The 22,873-nt window shown below is 44.7% G+C and overlaps 2 protein-coding genes across 4 annotated transcripts in view; one reads left to right on the top strand and one right to left on the bottom strand.

Moving 5' to 3' along the window:
- Positions 1-7,698: 7,698 nt before the first annotated feature.
- LOC146197550 (uncharacterized) lies at positions 7,699-22,375 on the top strand. Of its 2 annotated transcripts, none has more exons than XM_084599453.1 (3): positions 7,699-7,956; positions 8,062-8,202; positions 21,519-22,375. In XM_084599453.1, the coding sequence occupies exons 1-3, from the start codon at positions 7,795-7,797 to the stop codon at positions 21,618-21,620; spliced, it is 405 nt and encodes a 134-aa protein (XP_084455579.1). In that variant the 5' UTR covers positions 7,699-7,794; the 3' UTR covers positions 21,621-22,375. The 2 variants fall into 2 exon arrangements, with proteins under 2 accessions (XP_084455579.1, XP_084455578.1); XM_084599452.1 differs by lacking the exon at positions 21,519-22,375 and adding an exon at positions 13,107-13,648 and having other exon boundaries at positions 7,706-7,956.
- Positions 20,450-22,873, bottom strand: part of melt (ventricular zone expressed PH domain-containing protein melted) — a 46,428-nt gene continuing 44,004 nt past the window's right edge. For both annotated transcript variants that reach the window (XM_084599449.1, XM_084599450.1), the window contains exons 16-17: positions 21,578-21,676; positions 20,450-21,067 (exon numbers count right to left, since the gene is read on the bottom strand). In XM_084599449.1, the coding sequence (XP_084455575.1) occupies positions 20,852-21,067; positions 21,578-21,676 (315 nt within the window). In that variant the 3' untranslated portion in view covers positions 20,450-20,851. The remainder of the gene's footprint in view (positions 21,068-21,577; positions 21,677-22,873) is intronic.

Below are 22,873 nucleotides of genomic sequence, written 5' to 3'. Positions count from 1 at the left end.
CCTAGACGACATATTCATGCACCTCAAAACATCTGCCCGTCACAGTGCAACCGTCGGGAGGTCGCGAAGTATCACGGTGAACTGAGAAGCGACTGCGCATATTTTAAGACGTAATGATAAACTTCCCACATCATGCATGAACGCGTATTAGGAGTACTCACGAGCCGACTTTCCTGGGCGTCTTGCTGGCCGCTGAAATGAAAGGTTATAATGGTCGCAAGTTACAATATATTGATCTTCTGTAGTAGCGCTGTCACCAATGAATTAAACTTACCGCAAGATCAAGTTGAAGTGCCTCTCCTTCCAAAGTATTGCGAAATCCTTGAACTATACTGTTTTTAAATTTCTTTGCAGCGCTTCATGTCATTGGCAAAGCCAGCTAGCAGCTATCATTCTTAAAGAGGTCATTTTTTTACATTTATCGTGGTCTTTGTTTCGTCAAATTGCAACGGAGCCGACGCGAACCGTCGCGACTAAACGGTGCAAAACGGAGAGCGCCTATATAATAAGCTCCGATTTTTCAGGGGAGCATATATATAGGCCCGCTCTTCTGGCCTCTTCATCGATGACGTCTGCAGCTGCTTGAAGAGCGGCCTCGATTTCACTACAGTGAACTAGAAGTACTTCTAGTTCACTGTAATTTCACCATATGAGAGCCCTTAGTTACCCACACCGTAATATCGTCCGCGTAAAGGCTGTGCTGTACTCCTGGTATTTTGAGTCTATCCGTAATCTTATAATGCCAGATTAAAGAGGCGAAACGAAGAGGCATCCGCGTGCTGTACAGTTTTGTTGTTGTGGCTGTAGGAAGGAGGAAAAGAAAATGCACGGGCCTGCTACTGGCTCTAGCTGTAGCTATAGTGCCTAGAATATATTCTAGGCACTATACATAGCTGAGCCACCTCCGCTGCCTCGTGCGTACAGAAGAGAAAATAGAGAAGAAAAAAGAGGGAGATAAAGACGCGCTCCGCAACAGCCATATCGTTCACCCCCGAAGCGGTGGGAGGGTGCAATGACGGTCAACAACAGATAAAAATTCTGTGGCAGGCGCTAGCCCCCGCCGCAAGCGGCGGTGACCTACCTGTCCCAGCCCCATCAAGGCCAGGAGCATATGCCACCCTCCGCCTGTGCGATGTCAGCGCACGTTAAAGATCCCCCAAGTAGTCGGAATGACTCCGTAGCCCTCCACAGCGGCTCCTCTTTTTCCACTTTCACTCCCACCCTCCTTCGTTCCATTACAGCGCGGTTCAGGTATCCACAGAGCATGCAAGTGTTCAGCTGCTCCTTTTCTTTCCTGTGAATCAAAAAGAGTGGCAGATACTGCGTCTTTCCTTTCCTGAAAGAAATTTTATTTTATAAATTTCTATTATTAAATAATTCCCTTTCATTCTGGACAGTTCTTACCACCGTTTACCACCATTGACCTTGGTTAGAGTGTACTAGAAGGGTCTGAGTGGGACGAACGCGGCGCTCAAAGCGAGGCGCTGGCTGTCGAGAGAAGAGAGGGCGCTGTGATCGAACTAGATTGGCTGGGCGCGCCGTCCGGTGCGGCAGAAGCTGTGCGCTGCGGCCCTGCGGCCCCTTGGGCCATGCCAGAGTCCTTCAATGCTTTTCGAAAAAAGCACTGAAGGACTCTGGCCATGCATTGGCCTTGTCTAGGTGTACGTTTTTTTTTTTATTCAAATAGGGGGTCATCGGCGCAGTGGTGCAAAAGATAGGTCCCCGCGGTGTGTTTCGGAACGCTTGTAGTCGCTGTCTCGACAAAAACCAGTAATTGGTCGTCCCCTCCGTGCGCGTGTCAGGCGAGTTGCAACTGCAGCGCACTCCACAAGCTCACGTGTATGTCTGGCCTCACAGCTTAAACGAAATCTACCATTAGCAAACTTTTTTTTTAATACTGATGAAATATCCGTCGTCATGCATTGATAATAAAATAAGTCCTTAACCAGATAATGTGTTTTTGACATCGGAATCACGAAACGCCATGGTTTCAGCGCAGGAACGAAATAAATTTACACGGAATGTGTGGACGCGAACAAAACTAAACACAGCGCAGGAATGCGTTCGGTGCGCAATTTCGCGCTTCCGAATGAAACAGTCTGGAATCGCAGAGTCGAGAAATGTCACAAGGTCGGCGCATTCAAGAGCCCCCGCGTGCGCAAATCGCAACAGCTGAGTGCAAGATTGGGATTCAGACACCACCCAGCGCTCAATTTACTTCTCTATCAACTTGTTCTTTTGAGCAAGCAGGGTATCACTGATCAAAGTTCTGTTGTACAAGCAAAATCTTTTCTTACAGCATTGTGCATGGATGAATAAGTTCTTGGTTTTGGCAATAAAAGGCCTTGAAGCATGTCAATAATTGGACAGGAAAGATGTGTATTATAAACCACTGATGGCAAGTGCAACTCAAACATAATGACCAATTGATGCAAAACATGTCAAAATTTATTTTGCGACAGCAACAAGCAGTACTGCTAGTCAGCATCACAGGCACCTGCGCACTTTTAGGTGTTTCATCCTTTGACGCCTTTCATCGTTAGACTTGTTTAGGCCCTTAATCAGGAAGTGGAGCCGTGTTACAATGTAAAACTTCATAACCTTTGTCTTTACCTCGCGTTCATGGACTGTGCATCCAATTGCTTTTTCTTTGGTCCTGAGCAGAGACAGAACATCAAGAATGCTGTCAGCATGCAACTTATTCGTGCTGAAGCAGCCCGTAAAGGCACTTTCTAAGTAGTTAATAAACTCAAAGAGCTCCTTTGACGGATACAGCAGTCCACCTACATCAGCAAAGCTCGTAAAACTTGAGTGTAGGTCTGACCTCCCCTCTGTAGTGCTCACAAGCAGAAGAGTGCGACATGCATCACATCCAGTTTTTTTCACAAACTTCCTGGCGACATATCCTGCCATGTGGTAGATGAGGCGTGAGTCACTTCTTTTTTCAACTAAACTTATATGCTCACCGGGAACACCGTTGCCTTTCTGGCTGGTAGTATCCTCGAGGGAATCAAGATCCCCCCTTGAAATACAGCTGTCAATTGTGTCTTCCAAGGTTGTGGTATTTGTTAGGTCTGTGTTTCCTGTGTCAAGTAGAGCTGTGAGGACTAGTGGCTCAACACTGGCACCATCCACAGGTCTGGCCAGGCTGTAAAAACTAAGGCAGTTGACAGTTATCAAGAATTGCTCAGGTGTAGGATGGTCATTACACCCCGACGACTGCCGTACAACACCGAACAAGTTTTCAACAGGATCTTGACTTAACTTGGTCGTCATTAAGTACTTAAATCCAACTTCTTTGGTTAAATACTCTAACAGGCAAAGCACTCCAGACAGTGTAACTCTAAAGCCGACAGTCGTTGTCTTGCTGATGAAGCCAACCCCGTTGACTGTGCGCTGCTCCCATTGAGTGATGTAGTCCAGGAAATCCGACAATGCAGCAGCACCTCTTGAATTTGGCCACAGAGCTTCAGACTTGTAGCGTGATGTCATTATTTTTATCAGCTGGTTGATCATCCTGAAAAAACAAAGATCTATCTGTCACTACAGATATTAGAGAGCAATACTAATTTAACAACTGAAGTCAACTTTCTGTCACATAGGCTCCACATGCACAGATCAAGAGTACAAAACATGTTACCTGAAGAATTTTTCTGTAGCATCTATGGCTCCTTTTCCGTAACTGGATTCAAGCCTGTCCTTGTAATGATGCAAGCCACGCAGCACACGGTCACCAAAGAGCTGGAACGCTAGGGTGACCCGCATTTTTTCAAAACCATTCGGGTCTAGATGGCTTGAAGTCAGCCCAGGCATCGCCTTCAGCGTCACGTTATCTTTGTCATAGTTGAAGGCTTCTTTAACAAAATATGTTGAAACCTGCATCATAAAAATACACTTTGTTAGTCACTCTGCAGGATAACTATGTTGGAAAACTCAAAACAAATAAAATCTTACTCGTCCATCTGGTGTATTAAAGCCTCCTTTCAGCAGTGAGTTGCGTAGGCACTTCAGCAGATGCGGGAAGTCTGAAAGGAAATACAGGTTCCTTTTTGCGTCAACAGGATGTTTCACGCTGCACATAATCTTGCTGGCAGATGCTTTAATTCCCATTAGTGTCCACATTTTACGATTCCAGGAGGCACCGTCACAGGTTACAAAATCTACGAAGAGCCCCGCTTGCTCAGCCAAAATCACGGCTTCAACAACTATTTTGCACAGCAGGTTTCCCTTGACATTTCCATTCGCTGCAAATACTCCTATTATCTGTGAAAACTTCCCAGTGAACGGGACAAACATGACAACCATTCCATGGTCGCATGGAAGGCCTGCGTCTTCGGGAGGTGTGAACGGGCCGAGATCAACAAATCCACGCAACTTTGCACACTTTTCCACTGAAAGGTGCTCTGACAACTTCATTTCGTCAATCAGAAGGCCGCCATGACGACTGAAGCTGTCCATTTTGCTTGTTTTTTCTTTGAGGATTTCCATCACCCTCTTGTTGAAGCCAAAGCCACTTTTATATGCTGCAGTGTACTTCTTCAAAGTGGTGTTACTTGGAAGTACAAGAATGTTGTGCTTCCTGATGTGCCTATAGAGTCTTGGGCTCCTCATTTTCATTAAAATGCACTCAAGTACCCACTCCTTAGTAAAGTTCATGCCCCTTGTACTCTTTCTTTTGCAGGCATTAAAGCAGTGCCGCACGCTTTCCTGTTGTTTTCTGGGCAACATAGCAGTACTTTCTGCCAAGGTCTCTTCTTTTATTGCTGAATTTCGTGCCTTCATGCTCTCAATTTGCCCCTTCAGGCTTAATAGCCTCTTGGACAGACGCCTGTGCTTCTGCAATACAGCCCTGAGCTTTTTGGCCGCTGTCGTGGCTTGTTTGTGACGACGGTTTCTAAGCCGAGACATCCGTGTGAGCAGGGACTTGCGCAGATAGCGGCATGAAAGGCATGGCACTCCTGAAAAGAAATAAGGCATTTCATTTTGTTAAGCCCTCATGCTACACACAATATATTCACAATGATATGTGAAGAGTAATATTGTTTTAAATAAACATGAATGTCAAAAGTAGTGAAGCTACTACCAAAGATCATAGAAAAATACTTGAGAAATTTGCCCTCACTTATCATTCTACTGATACAAGTGCACAATGCATGAAGGGATTGTACGAACAACTAAAGGTTTTGTCCGCATGCTTGAGCAAACACACCTAGGAAATTAGATATATTTTAGTAATATGATACCACATGCAGTGTGCATCTTAATCACTGTGATTAAGCTTTCAACCTAATATTGCACCCAGTAGCAGTAAACCTTCACAGTTTACTGCATATGTCAGTTCGCTCCACAAATTTACCTTTGGTTGTTGTCATCCCTGTGCATGTCTTGCTGTGGAAGGCACCATGAATGACCGTTGTTTTTTCAAGAAGTTTTGTAGTGAGATCATTCTCTAAAATAGCAGAGGCAGAGTTCGCACCAGGACATGCAAGAAATTCAGAGGCTTCAAAAATGACTCGCTCTGCTTCGAGCACAGTCTTCGCAGCACCTTCAGCGACGAGTTTTCCCTTGAGGAATGTTCTGTGTGTAATCTCGGTCGCGCTCAGGCTGAACAGAACAGCCTTTTCTGAAGTCACCGTGCCAGAGCTTGCTTCCAAGCTTGACAGTGCGTAAACAGTGCCTTTGTAGTCGGGAAAATTATGCACTGACCAGTATGCTGAAGGGGTCTTCAGGTATCTGAGATTGTTGGAGTCAAGGGCTGGCGATAGCGTGCGCTCCACTGGCGATTCATCGTCGCAGCTTCCACTGTCGTGCACGGCTGTAGGTAGTACACTTGTGCAGGCTTTCTTCCTTTTGCTGCCCGGGCTTCCGAGTAAGGTAGACGTGCCGCGTTTGCATGGTGCACGTTTCGGGGGTGCCTTCGAGCTCAAATATTTCGGTGCATTGGGCAAAAGCGTGGGCACTGCTTCCGGCGTGAGCGCGGGCACTCCGCGCGCGATTCTTACTTCTTTGCCGGCCACTATGTGCACGTAGTGACGAAGTATATATCGCTCTTCAAAGTGCAGCTCACACACTGCGCAGTTCTCATCCAGAGGCTTGTCGGCGCGATGAAAGTTCCGCTCCCAGGTTTTCCTTCGAACCGAATCTTTCGGGACGCTGAACAACGATAACTTCTTCTCGGCTTTGACGCCCGCGTAGCCGGTGCGACATCCCGGTGCGTAGCAATGACGATGCTTAGGCACGCCACACACTTTGATGGTAACAGCAGGATATATTACACAAAAGAGCACGCCACGCAAAAAACCGCTGCCGCTAGCTGTTCGTGAAGAGTCCTGACGCTTCGGCCGTGCTTCGGCCGCTTCAACCACTCCGGGGACTCCGGCGCAAACCAATCTACTTCGACCGCAGCGCCACCGCAGCAATTTCCACGCGGAGCGCCTCACCTCCAAGCAAGCGCGGAACCGGTTATTCGGCCCACTCAGATCCTTCTAGTACACTCTAGGTCTCTTCGATTTGGCTTGCACTGGCTGCACTAGTTCTTAAAAGTGCTGCAGCGGTACCAGGTGGTCACGTGAGCGTGCAGTGCCAGTTCCGACACTGGCGTGCGGCGGCAGCTGCCAAAACGAGTACGCAAGTGTAGGACTCTGCAACCTAGCAGACGCGTGCGCGCATCATGCATCACGTGCTGTAACATCAGTAACATGATCACGTCGTTTCGAAGCCAGCTGCCGTAGGCCTACAGCGCTCGATCGGAACGTGGCGACGACTAACAGTGACACCAATTGACCAAATACGTGCGACTGTGCACGATCGTTATATCGGACGGTCTGCGAAGGTGCCATTCATGCGCCTGGGTACGAGAGAATTAACGTTGTAAGCAGTTGCCACGAGTACTAGTTTAAATAATTAAGACTGCCTAACAAGACGCTTGATTGGTTTCCACGAACTTACCTTGTCCAAAAGCACTAGCTGACGCACGTATGTTTGTACCTCATTGCGCTCTCAGACATTCTATGTGCTCCGTGGCGACAAGTTTGATGTCGCATAGTCGCTGCGCAAGCTGTCTTGTGGCACACACACTTGGCACGACAGAAACTCGATCGATCGCAACTGATTTCTGTTCGCATCCACCCGTCTTCCGAGGTCACAACGCGATAAAAAAAAACAAAAACAAAAGAAAAATACTACGTAGGACAACGCGCGCGAGGGTGCCGAATCGCGGCCACGTACCATTGCATATGTGGCCACAACTACATATAACACCGCTCCTCCATCAACAAAATGCCAATCACCAGCATGCAGCACAACTACCTTGTATACGCAACCATTTGCGGATCCGTTAGCAGCGAACCATCCGGGTTCTGAAGGAGACGGACTTTACAAAAGCTACGCAGAACGATGCGCAGCGTCGTCTGCTCTTGGCCAAGCGGAGCGTACGCCATGCTGCACTTTTTTCTGCACCTCTTCTGGAGCGAGTGCAGAGTGAGCGAGAACTCGTGCAGAACTAGCCTTGAACCTTGACAAAACGAGGAGAGAAGTGCAGACGGCGCGCGCGGCACTGGCAAAACGAGGACGGCGGTTCTGCACTACTTGAACTAGTGCAGCTGGTGCAGGCAAATCGAAGAGACCTTCTACCTTGGTAGAAGAAGTACGAAGTTCTCCCTACGCGCGAACGTCAGAACAAGAGAAGAGAAAACGCCGACCGTCGAAATAACACGATAGTCTTTTCGAACAGACTTGTGAAGGCCGTTTCGATCCAAGCGAGGCTAGCCAACTTCAGTCAACACCTACAGCGGGATGAACAAACCTCTAGAATCCTCGACAAACTGCACAAGGAAAACCACAACAGCAACATTAAAACCTCGTGTGCAAAGGCTGCAGGCTGATGAGGGCGGTGTCCACAGAAAAGGTGTATGCAAGAATCTCGGCGCTTATGAATTAGAATTGTTCAACCAACGGGTAAGTACAACTGACGGCCTGAATGGCCTTGCGTTGTAGAACGGGTTGTTGGGGAAAACGGCATTATGTTGGTCTGAAAAGGGCAGAAAATACTACTGTTTACAGGTCGCCAAAGCTGTCAACATATCGCCTGAAGAGAAGTTTTATGAAGACTTGACACCTTTACGCTGTGCTGAGCAGGGCGTTTCCGAAGACCATCACTGCAGTGGGCCAGAAAAACGGGGACGCACACTCGATGTGGAGCAGGTGAGAACGAGCAGGTTAAAACATGCACGCGTGCAGGTGACCGTGCATTTATTGTAATTGGTCTCAAAGATATTCCGCCCCGCTTTCGCCAATACCTGCTTGGATTGTTAGCACACTCGATGTGGAGCAGGTGAGAACGAGCAGGTTAAAACATGCACGCGTGCAGGTGACCGTGCATTTATTGTAATTGGTCTCAAAGATATTCCGCCCCGCTTTCGCCAATACCTGCTTGGATTGTTAGCCTTAGTGCTTCCGCACTTTTTAAAATCATTTGCTGCATAACGGTATCTATTCGTCGGCTAGTAGGTGCTATGCCGCTAGAAAAGTAGGGATGGGCTGCATGCTTTTCGTTACGTTGTCGCACAGATGCGCTCACACTTCTGTGGAACGCCTGAGTGCTGCTCTGCAGGTTATGCAGATTCAAAACATTTTCCCACTCTGGTAAATCTAGACCTCGAACAAGCCAATTCATTAGGTTTTCAACAAAGATGCCGAGAGCTAAATCTTTTATGAGCGTATAAAAAAAATTGATGCAAAATGCTTCTGTATTCAAAACATCGAAGCGATTGTGGAATATCTTAATTTTCAAAGATTCACATGATATAAGAAATTAAAAGAGAAAAGAAATTTACTGATGGCAGAATACGTTTTCATGGAAATGGCAGGCAGGTGCCAACAAGCAGTTAGGTGCCAAATCTATTTTTTTGAAGCATGGTGAAGTCACCCTAAAACATTTAAAATCGCTCCTAGGCAGAACATTACGAGGAAAGTCTGCAGTTGTGTACAAACCCTCTTGGAGAGCTATTTATGATACTGTCAACCCTCGTGCGAGAGTCCTTGTATAGAGGGTGTGGACAAATGAAAAACGGCAGTATTCACAAGTACTGAATACATGAACATCTAACAATACATTAAAACATATGCTCATCCAGAGTTGATTCAATTTCCTCAACAAACATTGGCAAATCATTCCTCATTTCAATTGCATGGAGGAAGGAGTGCTGAAAGTTTCTCTATGAGCGTAGCGTAGTACAGCTGTATTACCCGATTGTGGTTCATTCTAGAGATCTGTTGGCCAGGCGTTTGTATGTATGTTTCTTTCTAAATGTTTATCTGTACTTGGAGCATCTGGAATAATAGTTTCAACTATTCTTTTTTTGTCCGTGTGTTTCCAACACATACAGTAAGAGAGCATATTCGTAACTGAGTGTGCCTTTCAATGTCAGCACCAAATAAAGCGTACTGTGTACCTCCGAATTCTTTCCATTTTTTTTTTTTTTTAATTCTGGTGAGGACTCCACACAACTGATGCATACTCAAGGACTGGCTTTACAAAAGTTTTATAAGCAATTAATCTTACATCCCGTGTAGTTACCGCGAGTATTGGGTTTCACCAGCAATGCTCGAATTTGAATGTAGGCACATAGTCTTACCAACAAAAGCACTAGCAGGGTGTCCTCATCAGAGCAGGTGTGCTAACATTTCGCTTTATTTGTTACACAGCACACTATACTCCACCTCTCTAGACAAGATTGCTGCTGTCTGTACAGACTAGAGAATGGTTGTTGATAGCATTCGAGCAGAGTGCTGCAGAATAAAGTTAAACCTCAACACAGCTGCTGTGCTAGATGCAAGTTGCTTGAGTCGTGCACATTTTGTGTATTTATTCATCTGCACTCAAGCATAGGTGTTCTCTGAAACTAAGGATCTGCATTGAAATTTCACTTCCTTTCCTGCAGAGCACCAGGCAAGCACTCTAGGCAAGTGTGCTGCCCTCTGTACACCACAGAAAGCATCCATAGGAACACATTTGAGGCCTGCACGAATAGAAAAATATTCCTTAATGTGTAATCTTGTTCTAAAATATGACTGTCGCACCTCGCAATACGCCAGTATGCAGCCAAGAAATCGGGGACATTGAGTTCGCATTGGGTCCTAACCTACCTAGAAAGCTCACCTATGCAAAGCATCACAAGGAATGGAGTGATGCATGTGAACATGATTTTAAACTCAGTTCGCTGAAATGCAGTCAGTTTTCTAGACAGCCTTATTTGACACTGCAAAACTTCGATGAACTATGCATTTGTCACATCTTCATTTATAACACTGTCACAAAGCGGTGCGACATTTAAAGCGAGATTTTGTCATAAATTTGACATGCTAAACGGTTTACATCTTACTTTATGCATTTTTGTTCTATGTTTTGTGCTGCTTTTTGGGAATAAGGTGCAAAAAGTAGGTTGGCAGTGGGATGATGAGCTGTGCAAGACTTGTATGAAAAAAGCAAAGGAAATTTTTGGGAGGAGGGGGGACACTTATGTGCAGATTGTGGCACAGCCTTTAAGGGTGGGGTGACAGCTTTAATGACTCCCCCTTGCTGGCTCCCCCCTGGAGATTCTTTAGTGTGCATTGACCTTGCCACTCGCTTGACCACTAATCTTTTTACACATACTTATTAGCATACAGTCGTAAGCTGCTGTATTACTTGAAAGGCTACCCGACATAGATGCAGGGCTCCGTTTTAACCAAGCTGTACAAACGTGCCTGCATGCCCAAGGAGCAGCATGTCTAACGTCCGATCCATGGGTACTAGAGGGCTAGATTCCAATTCCATCTCAAAGGCAAAGCTCGACTGGCAGCGCCTGCCGACACGGCCATGTCATGTGCTCTCTAAACATCATGTAACCTGACGACCACTCAGTGCTTGGCCATGCCAGCTACCACCTGCCAGAGGCATGCCCGTCATTTTTTCGCTCACAATGCACCATCACCACCACCTTTAATGTGATCACGTTAAAGATCTCAAACAGAAAACATTTCTGGCATTATTACTTCTTGTTTTTCACAGAAGGAAAGTAACTCCGTAATAACTTTAATAGAGAAATAATTGTTGCTCAGTTACTGTGCTTCTCTGGGTGATAAAAAAAAAACTGATGTGATTGCATTACTGTCTGTCGTCTGCAGGTCCCCTTGCAGATCCTCATTCGCATATATGTACTTTGCTACTTGTTTAATCACTAAAACTTAAATGTATGCCTCTATTATCTCAATCACACCAGCATACAGTTGTAGGCACCATATTATGCGAAGGACTACTCGTTATAATAATTGGTTCACAGGAAGGGAAAGGCGCAGTATCTGTCACACTTGCTTTGTGGACACCTGAACCGTGCCATAAGGGAAGGGATGAAGGTGGGAGTGAAAGTGGAAAGACAGAAAGGGGAGCCGTAGTGGAGGGCTGCGGAGTAATTTCGACCACCTGGGGATCTTTAACGTGCGCTGACATCGCACAGCACACGGACGCCACTTCGTTTCGCCTCCATCGAAATGCAGCCGCCGTGGTCAGGTTCGAACCCAGGAACTCCGGCACAGTAGCCGGGCGTCTTACCACTGCACCACCCCGGCGGGGCAGCTGAGTCACATTAAAAAACATTGTTTTATAGGAAGGGAAAGGAGCGGTAACTGTCTCACTTGTTTTCTGTGGATGCCTCAACTGCGCAGTAAGGGAAGGGAGGAATGTGGGAGTAAAAGTGGAAAGATAGAAAGAAGAGCCGTAGTGGAGGGCTACGGAGTAATTTCGACCACCTGGGGACCTTTAACGTGCGCTGACATCGCACAGCACATGGACGCCTCTCCGTTTCGCCTCCATCGAAACGCAACCGCCGAGGTCGGGTTCGAACATGGGTACTCCGGCACAGTAGTCTGGCGTCTTACCACTGCACCACTCCAGCGGGGCGACTACCCGCTATGGATGTCAAATTCTGATTTAACCAAGCCGTACAAATGTGCCTGCGTGGTCTAGAGGTAGCATGTACGGCTTAGTGCCCAGCCGTGTTACCTGCAAACTTGGACCTGCCAGAAGCACGCTCGTAATATTTTCATTTACAATGGCGACACCAGGCTTTCTGCTGAATGGGAGCCTGAATGCTGTTAATATATCATGTTATGTCTTCTGTGGTCTCAAAGACCGTCAGCTGCTTCTGTATAGGAGCACAAAAGCATGTGTGAGTCTTTCTTTTATGCCTTCACTGTCCGCGGTCCCTATCCTGTGCAGTGAATTTCAGGATGTGATGAACATTGCAAGAGAGTCTTGTTTGGGTCTTCATAACTACAACACAAACTACTTAATCACATTTCCTCTATTGATATTAATTTCTGCACATACCGCCAACCTTGATGAAGCTCTGCTATGAAAAGTGAAGCAGTCACTAATGTTATGCATTTTCGTCGATTGGCAGGCCTTTATAAGTGCCTATTACAGTAAACTATTCAAACTTAATGGAGCTTGCACCATTAAAATAAGTCACTGATGCAGTCAAGGCGTACTTGCAAGCTCCCACTGCTGCTGGTCACAGTAGAATGAACTAGATGTCCACAGGGTCTATCATGAATGGGTATCCAATGGTAGTTGCTTTCTGTTCTCTCTTTACAGCATTGGGGTACAGTAGCACATTCTAGCAAGCCAGTTTTGTGTCGAACTAACTTTATTTGGAGGAGGTGTAGCAAAGAAGTTGAGTTAAAGTATTGTGGACACGAAAACTGGGTGCATTGCTATCCGGCTGACTGTGAACTGCCAAACTAGTCAACCACCACTTTGTTCCTGCTGGCTACCAGAGGCTTACATCCCACCTTACAGTGGAAACATAGTTTATAAGGGTAAATGGTTCAGCCAACTGGAATTAAATGATTCCTCTTGTAAGAACCTATTGGTATTGTTTCACAGCAAGGATTACCTGGACACAGCTGATATAGAATGCTTGTAACGAACGAAATTGTTTTGCGATCCCCTTGAGTTTGCTTTACAAGGATGCTTACAATATAGTTATATGTTTGCTGCATATAACAGTGCTGGTAATTTTGCAGCTTGCATTCTGTTAGACATGTGCATCTTTTCTTCCACGCAGGGACTATCCAGCATAGAGAAACTGTCACAGACCCTATCACAGTCTGTAAGTGAGGAAGAAATCCCGAAGGCCAGAATGACTTTTCCCAAGCCAACATTCACCCTGGAGAATGCTCCCAGCTGTCGCATATTTTGCTCTTCAAATGTGTTCAATATGTCAGACAAGCACAGTGATCCCTAAATAATTATTTATTAGAACCAGCCATTTGAAAGGCACTTTGCTGAGCTGCAGCAGGCAGCATTTTTTTTTTTTTTTTTTTTGGCTGACAGAGTGGCATTTGCAAACATTTAGGCAAATAGCACCTTCCTAGTACCATTAACAGAGCACGTGAAAAGCACTTGCACAATAAAATATGTATGTATATATATTCAAACATATATTCTCAAAGCAAACACCCTGAAAAAATCTCAACAGGCCTTAAATCTTTCTTCATAAAGGCAAAAAGTTCCTGCACCTAAAACAATATGGAAGACAGTATGAATAAAAGTAAAAACAATTGTCTGACAGCATCAAGGCACCACTTTGTACATACATAGAAGTCTCCCCTAATAAATAATGTTATACACAACTCTCACAGGCAAAACTGTAGGGGTAAAAGATAAAAACACACAGGAGCACACATCAAAATATTGGGAAAAACTATTGTCTATAACCATCGCTGTTTGTTAGTCGCATAAATGTTCTCTTAGAAGTCTGGCAGCACTTCGGTGAGTCTACCGCCACACACCTGGCCTCTAAGTGCTTGTCAGTGCAACAGCCCATTATATGCGGCTGATGCAGATATGTTGCACAATCATTTTTCTTTGTGTTATTCCAAAAAAAGTATGGACCATGATGATGAAAGAAAAGAAAGTATCTTGCAAGAAAAGAAACTGCATCTTAGATAACCTGTAGTAGCGAGCATGATTTTTTTGCATTGCACCTTCTTAACCGTGCAGTACTGGTTAAAAGGGTTTTGCGTACCAAAGCAACGCCGAGACGCGAGGCATACTACGTGCATATAAAAATACCACCCTACGCCCTTAACATGCAAAATCTCAGTACATGGGAATTTTTGTTTCCCTCCATTGAAATGTGGCCACTAAAGCCAGGAATGAATCCACGAGTTTGCATTTAGGAGTTGAACACCACAGTCACCGGTAGTCTGTAATGGGTAAATACTTGACCTTTCTAAAGTTTCCACTGGCTCACCGGTTGTGAAGAAATTTCTCAAGTGGCTATAAGACATCTGGTTCAAATGGTTTTGAAGTAGAGAGAAGGCAGGACTATGGGATGGTTAAAACATCAAATAAAGGATGGAATTTCTGACCACATACAAAATGAAAAAGGGTAAAACTCTGCTAGTCGAAACGTTGATTAGTAAATCGAGGCTGCCTGTCCAAAACTAGTTCTTTTTTTTGTGTGTTCTTGATTTTCTATATTTAACATATATCTGGCAAGAACTATTTTCAAACTTGCAACCCTGACTTGAGAGAACAGTCGTCCTGCTTTGCTTTGGCTGAAGTGCTTGGTATTGTGACTGACTTAGTTGAACTGCATTGTTTGAGAGCTGCACTGCTCGAATGCATGCCAACAGCAAATGTGCAGCAGCTGATGCAGGCTGGGCTGTCTTTACAATATTGTGCTTGACAGAAGTCTACATGTAGCATACACGACATGATGGTAGCATTTTTATTCCAGGGACTTCTACTTTTAAAAAAAGTGCGTGTGTGCTGTGTGTGTATAGGGGTGGGGACTATCAAAGTTGAAGGAACTAACCGGTCACAGTGATTTTATGGAATGTTCCCAGCTGGTATCAACTGGGAATTGTCTTTTAAACCAGTTACAATCGGCTAAGAATTTTTACTTGGACTGTTACAACTTCCCAATGCTGCCTAAGCACTAAAGGTAACATTAAAATGCTGCCTAATTAATCTTGCCACAAAGAAAAGTGGTTTGACCAATGGCCATCCCGAGTAGAATTGCAGAAGCAACAAATTGTGAAGATTTGCTCTCCTAAGGCGATAAGCCTCTGCTCGGCTCAATTTCTCCATGGCTGACTGCGCCGGTACCGGCGCGGTGCCACATATATACACACCGCGCATGAGCAGTGGCTCTGGCGTATTCGAAGAGCACTGACGCCACTGTGCATGCGCGGCGCGGCGAACGCGGCAGCACCTAGAGTCACCGTGCCACGGAGGAGTTGGCGATGGCCCTGGCGCAGCAGCTGTGCACCGTGTAACATCACTCGCTCCTCGCGCATGCGCTGCTTGGCTCATCGGGGGCTCCGTGAAATGGCTCACCAACTAGCGTAGTGTTGCTTCCGCAACAAAAAATGGGCAGCCTCTGCTACGCATGTCCTACGACATTAACTTGATTGCATTCCGTCAGAGTACTTCACTTTACATCTTTGTGCATGTCAGTTTCTAATTGTGGCATGTTGATGAGAATGGTTCAAGCCTGGCAAGATTATTGCCACAGAAAATAATTCTGAAGTTCCATGGTTCATTATAAATTCCTGTGCAAACCTTGCTAATTCAAGATAAGCCTCAAACCGCATTTCTTCAAGAAATTCAGTTACTGATTGCAGGTCAAGGCACCGGTTGTTTTGAAACATACAATTTCTAATTTTTAGCAAGAGGAATTAAAAGACGACATAACATACCTAATAATAAGTGTCGCAGTGCAAAACAACCATACACAAGCAAAGCACAAGATATCTAATAAATAGGAACCAATCCTACCTAAACCAATTTACATAAGTCTCTCTGGGAAAGGAACCCTGGAAGATAATTTTGAGATTACGCTCGTTTAGATGGCAGTTGATATTGAGAAACAATTGCACTGAATGCAAGCATCTTTGCAGCAAAAATCTCAAAAAATGATGTAATTCAAGAAAAAACTGCTGTTCCAATTGCAGGTTATTCACTTTGAACATTTTATAGCCTTAGCTTTGTTAAAAAGGTGGCTAGAAAGTGTTCTCTGTAGAGACAATGGCAATGCAAACACTGCGTTCAATGTGTTCACGAGCTAAGATTTGCACTGAAAAAGGAGGCTACAAACGCATAAACAGAACAAGCAACAATTTATAGACACAGCAGCAGCCATCAGACCAAATGTCACGTGCATGGACTTTCATTTGCAGGCACAGCTGGCATATGATTTACATCCTTGTGAGGCTTTACTTCATTGTCAAGGCACAAAATACTGCGAGGCATGGCCTTACGGTGACATGGGTTTCAAGATTACAACTGATCAACAAATAAAAGCACTTCTGAGCATTAACTTTGAAAGCAATGGCAACGAGGTAGGTTCAGTTACATAATGTCACTAACGGTATGCAAAGCCTATGAAACAGATACACAAATAACAAGAGAGACTAAGAAATTCCCAAGCAGCAGACAATACAAAAGCACTTCTTCAGGCACTCTTTGGCAATGAACACATATCGTGAAACTTCGGCGATGCCCACTAGTCGTAATATTACTCCAAGTAGAAAATAAGATCTACAGTTAAGGTTACAAGCCAAGATGGCAAGATCAAGAACAACGAGGAGAATAAAATTATGAAATTTAAATGCTTCTGAATTTAAACTTCACCCACTTGTCATGTCCATCTCATTGTGTTCAAGAAGTTGTGTTTAACCAAAGGAAAAAACAGCGCTAAATATTATACAGAACACACAGAAAGACGAACGGGACAGGCGCTGACTCCAACCAAGTTTATTGAAAGATATATGTGTACAAATATATAGCTCGTTCGTCTTTCTGTGTGTTCTGTCTAATATTTAGCGCTGTTTTTTCCTTTGGTTAAACACAATGTCAGACCAACTAGCCCAGCAAGAGATACTGTTGACTGAGCGTTCAAGAAGCCTGCATGAAACTATGTTCTTCACCTTGTCTTGGTTACTTATTTTACAATTCTAATGCACCCAATCAACTTTTGTTGATTGCTTGGCTACAGCAGCCACAAAGAAAAAAAATGAATGCACCATGTAGAGCACACCTTGCCATATAAAGTACACCAGTGCTGCAAAAAAAAGTGTTTTCTGCACATGATACACCAAGCAGAGGCGCTGTGCTATAGAGATTATAAATATCCATACACTAGCACGCAACATGAAAGACAGTGAAATAATTGAACTTCCTGCTCCTGTGTAAGAATGTGAGTGCCATGCAAACTGCTTTTACAATATACTCACTGCAATCAGATAAAATTTGGATGTCAACTACTGTAGCAAAGGTGGGATTACATACAAGGAGAAGGTAAATGGTCAATGCTCAAAAAAGGCTAAAAGAAACGTAGATTTTGAACTCAATACTGATGAAGCTAGCAATATGAAACAAAACACAGTGAAACATTTTGGGTAGACAGTACTTATTATGTTGCTGTGAACCTAGAGCAGTTCTGGCAAGCAGAGATAGTGAACTTTGAAATAAAATAAATTTACACAAAGCACATAATAGCAGAAGGCAATTTTTCTGCAAAACATTGTGTTACAGAGATGACTGATTATGAAATTCCTTTCAAGTGTTTCACTGATTAACACAGCACTTTATCTTTATGTCGAATTCCGTGACTGCTTTCTTATGTCATTTCTTGTGGCTTGTGTACACAATGAAGATGGCATACATGCAATGAAGATATCTGAACCATCATGTAATGAAGACAGTAAAACATTCTTAGTTATGCTGCTGTCCCTGACTGAGCACTGTCTCGTACAGTGCAGAACAGCACTGGCTCTCGTAGCTAAAATGCTAATGACGAAAGTTCTTGAAAAAAATGAGTGAAAATGTCAGCACACCTTCACTTTGAATTTCACTCACAGTCACTGGTGATCATCACCATAGCAGCCTGCACACATACAGAAGACTAGTCGTAACAAATGCACATTGTAAGAAAACCCATCTGGGAATGTGTTAGGAATCACCAACCAATAGTGCACTACCTTCCTGCGATACACTATAAGGTCTGGCATCATCACTGAGCATCTGAAAATCAATCAACACACCTCTTCAGAGATTCACACACAAAAAAAAAAAAGTGAAGAGGAAAAGGAACAGCAGCTACCTCCACATGCATAATATTGTGTACATATTTGCAAGCCTGCATTACATGAAGGCAAACTTCAATTCTTCAGGGCAGCAAGCAGTCTACCAGGCAGCATGGGCACAAAGAAGGGACATGCGCAAGTACCAAAACACCATTCTATGTTAAGCCAGCAAAGATCTATTAAAAGGAACATGTCAGTTTACGAGTAGAATGTAGCAATTAATAAGCAATCATGCATTGGTTGTACATAACTCTGACAGTTGTTGGTCACCTGTACTAGCAAGCGACATTGCTGCTAAAAGAAAAAAAAAAGTGTGTGGCAAAGGGGGGTGCAATATAGGCAGTGTTTAGTAATGAGTTCTAATACTTGCATGTCATGTTACTGAGTTTCGTAGCTCTTGATAAACACCTCTATGTGTTCCATGTATACTTCACAATTAAACTAGTCAAGAAGCATATACAATTAAAAAAGATGGCTGTGAAAAAAGGGCAGTGCAAAGGCATACAATTGAAATAGCTATTTAACAAGTGAATATACGGTACAGGGAACCACCTGTAGCACAGGAATAAAACAAAAATGGAAAGCTTGAAAGCAGCTATAGGCTCATCATTCTAAGAGTCCTAAAATCGCGGTGTTAGGAGTTTGCCCAAGCTAAGCTCAGCTGGTGTTTTTAACCTTTGCAGGCATAATAGGACAATGTGTATATATATAGAAGCGGCAGAAAGTTAGGTGGGCGGATGAGGTTAAGAAGTTCGCAGGGGTCAAGTGGATGCAGCTAGCACAGAACCGGGTTAAGTGGAGAAATATGGGAGAGGCCTTCGCCCCCCTGCAGTGGGTATAGTCAGGCTGCTGCTGCTGATGATGATGATGTATATATATAATTTTTAATCTATTTACAGCTGCCTACTCCTACTTTTCTGACAACATATTAGAAAAAAACGGACGGAAAGAAAGACACACATGCTATGGACACGTAAAGATAAGCTCCACATGAGTGACATTTTGCGCAGATCCAAGCAATGGTGGCAATCAATGAGAGGAACTGTCGTACGATATGTTTACCCCAGTTACTTGCACTGTTGCTCAACTGTCCATTCATAGAAAAGTTTGCTCATTGTCTGGAAGTGCACGCACATGCTCCTAGGCTTCTGGCTGATATTCTTCACTGTATTTGCCTCAGCATGCACACTGGCTTGATCAACGCTGCTGCACCACCTCTGAAGAGAAAAAGTTTCATTTGCTGTGGCTGAAAGGCAGAGCCAGAAATTTAACGAGCACTCATCTACGTCTTTCCATGTCTCATCTATCCCATGGTGCTTGTCTCTGTTTCTCATCCTGCCCAGTGTGTCTCCACTATGTTACAGTGAGTAGACCAAACTGCCATCTTAGTGGCTAACAACACTTGGTACGGGTGAGTGTGGTGCAAGGATAGATGCGTGTTGAGCCAGGTACGAGCACTCGATTCCCTGTGCCGCTGCTTCAGCAGTGGATGCTGAATTACTCATGGTGCAAGGCTACTCATTTACAAAAAGAGATTGAGGTGACGGATTACAGGAGCGCTTAGTAAGCTGGATTTCACCGGCACGAACAAACAAAAGCAACCTCTTGCATGAGGCTGGCTCTCTAAGCGACAGAGGAAATGATAGAGGTACTCACTGCTCTGCCTTGTCATGTCGCTTTCTTGTGCACGTGGAGCCCAAGGCATGCACATACACATCTATTTTGGCTAGCTGTAGCTTCAGTACTATGTTTGAACAGTCTGTGCGGGTATTATCCCTACACAGCGGAATAAAAAAAGCACCATACCTTGGGTCGTCATCTTAACATTAGAAGCACTGTTCATGTTGTTAGAAAAAGAACACACAACTGCGTTACGACGACAACCCAGACTGAACATGCTAACAAAATCCAACCTCAGGCTCAGCCTGGAACATGCAAAAGGCAAAAAACGAAGTGCCTGGTACTGACAGACAATAAACTGACAGTTGATTGCAACAACACGGCTACATACAAATTATAGCTTTTTCTTCCCTCCAAGCTCGGATAAGTCAAACAAAATCCACTTCTCAGTGGACACAAAGTATTTGAACCTAATGTCCATGTAGGTTACTTACACATCAGACGACATCCTTAGCGCAAAAAAAAACACACGCACACGAGAGAAAAGGCGGGACAAGGGACAAGCGCATACACATCTATTTGCTAGGGAAGCGCTTGTCCCTTGTCCCGCCTTTTCTCTCGTGTGCGTGTGTTTTTTTGCGCTAAGGATGTCGTCTGAAGCTGAAAACCACCTAGCCCGTCTAAAGTTACTTACACACTGTGACCATTACCACAATTACAGTCAGTGCACCTTGAGCGGCCACTGCTTAACAATTGTGTGCCCTCAAAAATGGGACCTGTAAGAAGCAACGCATGATCTCGTAGCTAGAACTGAGAATTCTCAACTGTCCCGACAAGTGGCTTCCTCTATGATGAGTTATGAACATGACAGGATGACTGCCCTGTGGTGCTGCTTGGATGCACATGCAATAAGTTTGCAGAGTCCTTCGTGCCCAAAAGGTGTTCCACAGTTTATCTTGCTTGCCTTGTAAACAAAGCATGGTGTCCAATTCCACACAAAAATGGTGGAAATGGTGGAATTTGCACTACCCTCTTCACCTAATTTCAAATGCCTTTTAAGAAAGCTGCGATGCGTTCTCTGTGGTAGCTCAGGTCAGTGGACAACCTCTTTGGCATGTGATCGGGCCAAAGCAATGGAGAGGCACTGGACCCACTGTTCAGTGTTCTTGCTGTCCTTGGCCTTCAGCACGAAGGTCTTGTCTGAAGTGAATATCTCAAAGGCTTTGGGGATGTTCCGGCCACGGCTGCCAATGGGGCGGACACTTCGAATCTGGCTCACTTCAATGGGCTGCACCTCCTTGTCATCCTTCTGGGACACACGAAACAGTGGGGGAGCAGATTGAGAGAACATAGTGAACAAATGAACTGTTTACTCAGCCACATTTATTAAATTTTGGGGTATCATCATGACTGCACAAGCATGGCATCTGGTGCAGTTTTGTGTTTTTACAACTGCCATATAGTACTGGCATGCGCACCAGATGGCTTCAAACTACACCTCTGGGAACATCAAACTGATTTCAATGGCCGCGAGAGCACTGTTATTATCAATAAGGCTAAACAGCTTTTGTCTGCATTTCAAGGACATGCATGTGTTCAACTGTGGAAGGAATCTCATCTGTCCTTGTCCAGACATTCAAAAACCCTAATTGCCTCAGGAGCAGCCCAAAAAAATCACTGCATACTTAATATTACTGGTTCAAATTATGGACTGTGCACAGTGCATGACTGAACCTGTGTTTATTAACTTGGTCTTGCAGGCAAGAGACCGAGCCTATCAGGAAGCATACAGCACGTTACAGGAGTCGTGCACACTTACCAGTCCCCTGTATGACAAGTGTGCTCCTGAAAGAGTGAAGTAGCGCGTTCTCCAGTGCCGGAACAACTTCCATTTTCTCTTTTTCTCCTTGAGTTGTCCCTGGGAGAGAATAAGGAAGCAAGTGCCTCAGCTGCGCACTTTGAGCGACTGCTACCCCCTTGTTAGGTTCAAGGCAAGTCAACACGCAAAGAAGGTCCAAACATCAAGTAAGAATTTGTAAATTGTGAGGTTTAAAGTTTGGGGAGGAGTAGGGAGTTGGGGAAGGAGGACAGCGAGAATAAAACTTCCGAGAGCACTGCAGAATCCGCCTTGAAGAAATGCGAAATCCTGAACGTTGCTGCTGCACATTGTACAGTCTTCATCGAAAGTTTAGAGCCCAGGAAATTTTCTTCTGAGCCACACCGTGCGGTTCGTAATGCATTCTCAGAGTTCCAACTTTACTGAAAGAAAGCAGAATTTTCGTCCTACCCTCTCCAATGTGAACGACTTCCACGAATGCTAAAGAGGCACCACTAACTGATTAGAAACAGACCATACGAGCTCTAAACTTTTGACAAAGGGTGTAAATCGCACGCCCCTTGTGCTAGTAAAGCCAGGGCTTGTGCTGCACAGTGGAAATTTCCGTTCCTTGGCACACATTCGTTGCAGTGCTCTTGCAACTGTGAGATTGGCGGTATAGCGCTGCTTGTCGTTACACCGCCTATGTGTTGCCATGGAGACAGGAATGCCAGACAAGGAGAACACATCTCGTGAACAGATCTCGTGCACGTGAAATTTTCACCATGGGCCTTAATAAAACGTGGATTTTATTATTTGTACTCATTGTACAGGATGTTGTGATGTCTGAACGCTCAAGGAATCGCCGAAAGCATAATATTAATCATTTTAATGCGACAGCGCTAAAGGTTTTGTTCCCTGGAAATTCTGGCATCAGCATTGTGCGCGTAAAATCATGAGCATGCTTCTGGAATGTGGTAGTTGGCAGGTGACATGACTGGGCACTGACTGATCAAACTGTTGCACAACATCATTAGACCATATGACATGGCCAAGTTGGCAGGTGCTACCAACTCGGGCTTCGCCTTTAAGATGGGAAAGTGAGATGGGAATCGTACCCAATGGGACACTTGGGTCACGAGTCAGACGTTACTCCTTAGCCGTGCAGGCACGCTAGTGTGACTTCACTATAATGGGGCTTCGTAACTATGCCGGGTGGTCTTTCACATAACATGGTTGCTTACAACTGCATGCTAATGAGCAGTATATGTAATACGACAGAGAGAGTGATGAAGCGAG

This window comes from Amblyomma maculatum, chromosome 3 (assembly GCF_055883805.1).
Source record: "Amblyomma maculatum isolate TAMU_Amacu chromosome 3, ASM5588380v1, whole genome shotgun sequence".
In the NCBI taxonomy this organism is placed as follows: Eukaryota; Metazoa; Arthropoda; class Arachnida; order Ixodida; family Ixodidae; genus Amblyomma; species Amblyomma maculatum.
The sequence above is the reverse complement of the archived record's forward strand: the minus strand, read 5'-3'. Positions and strand labels throughout refer to the sequence as shown.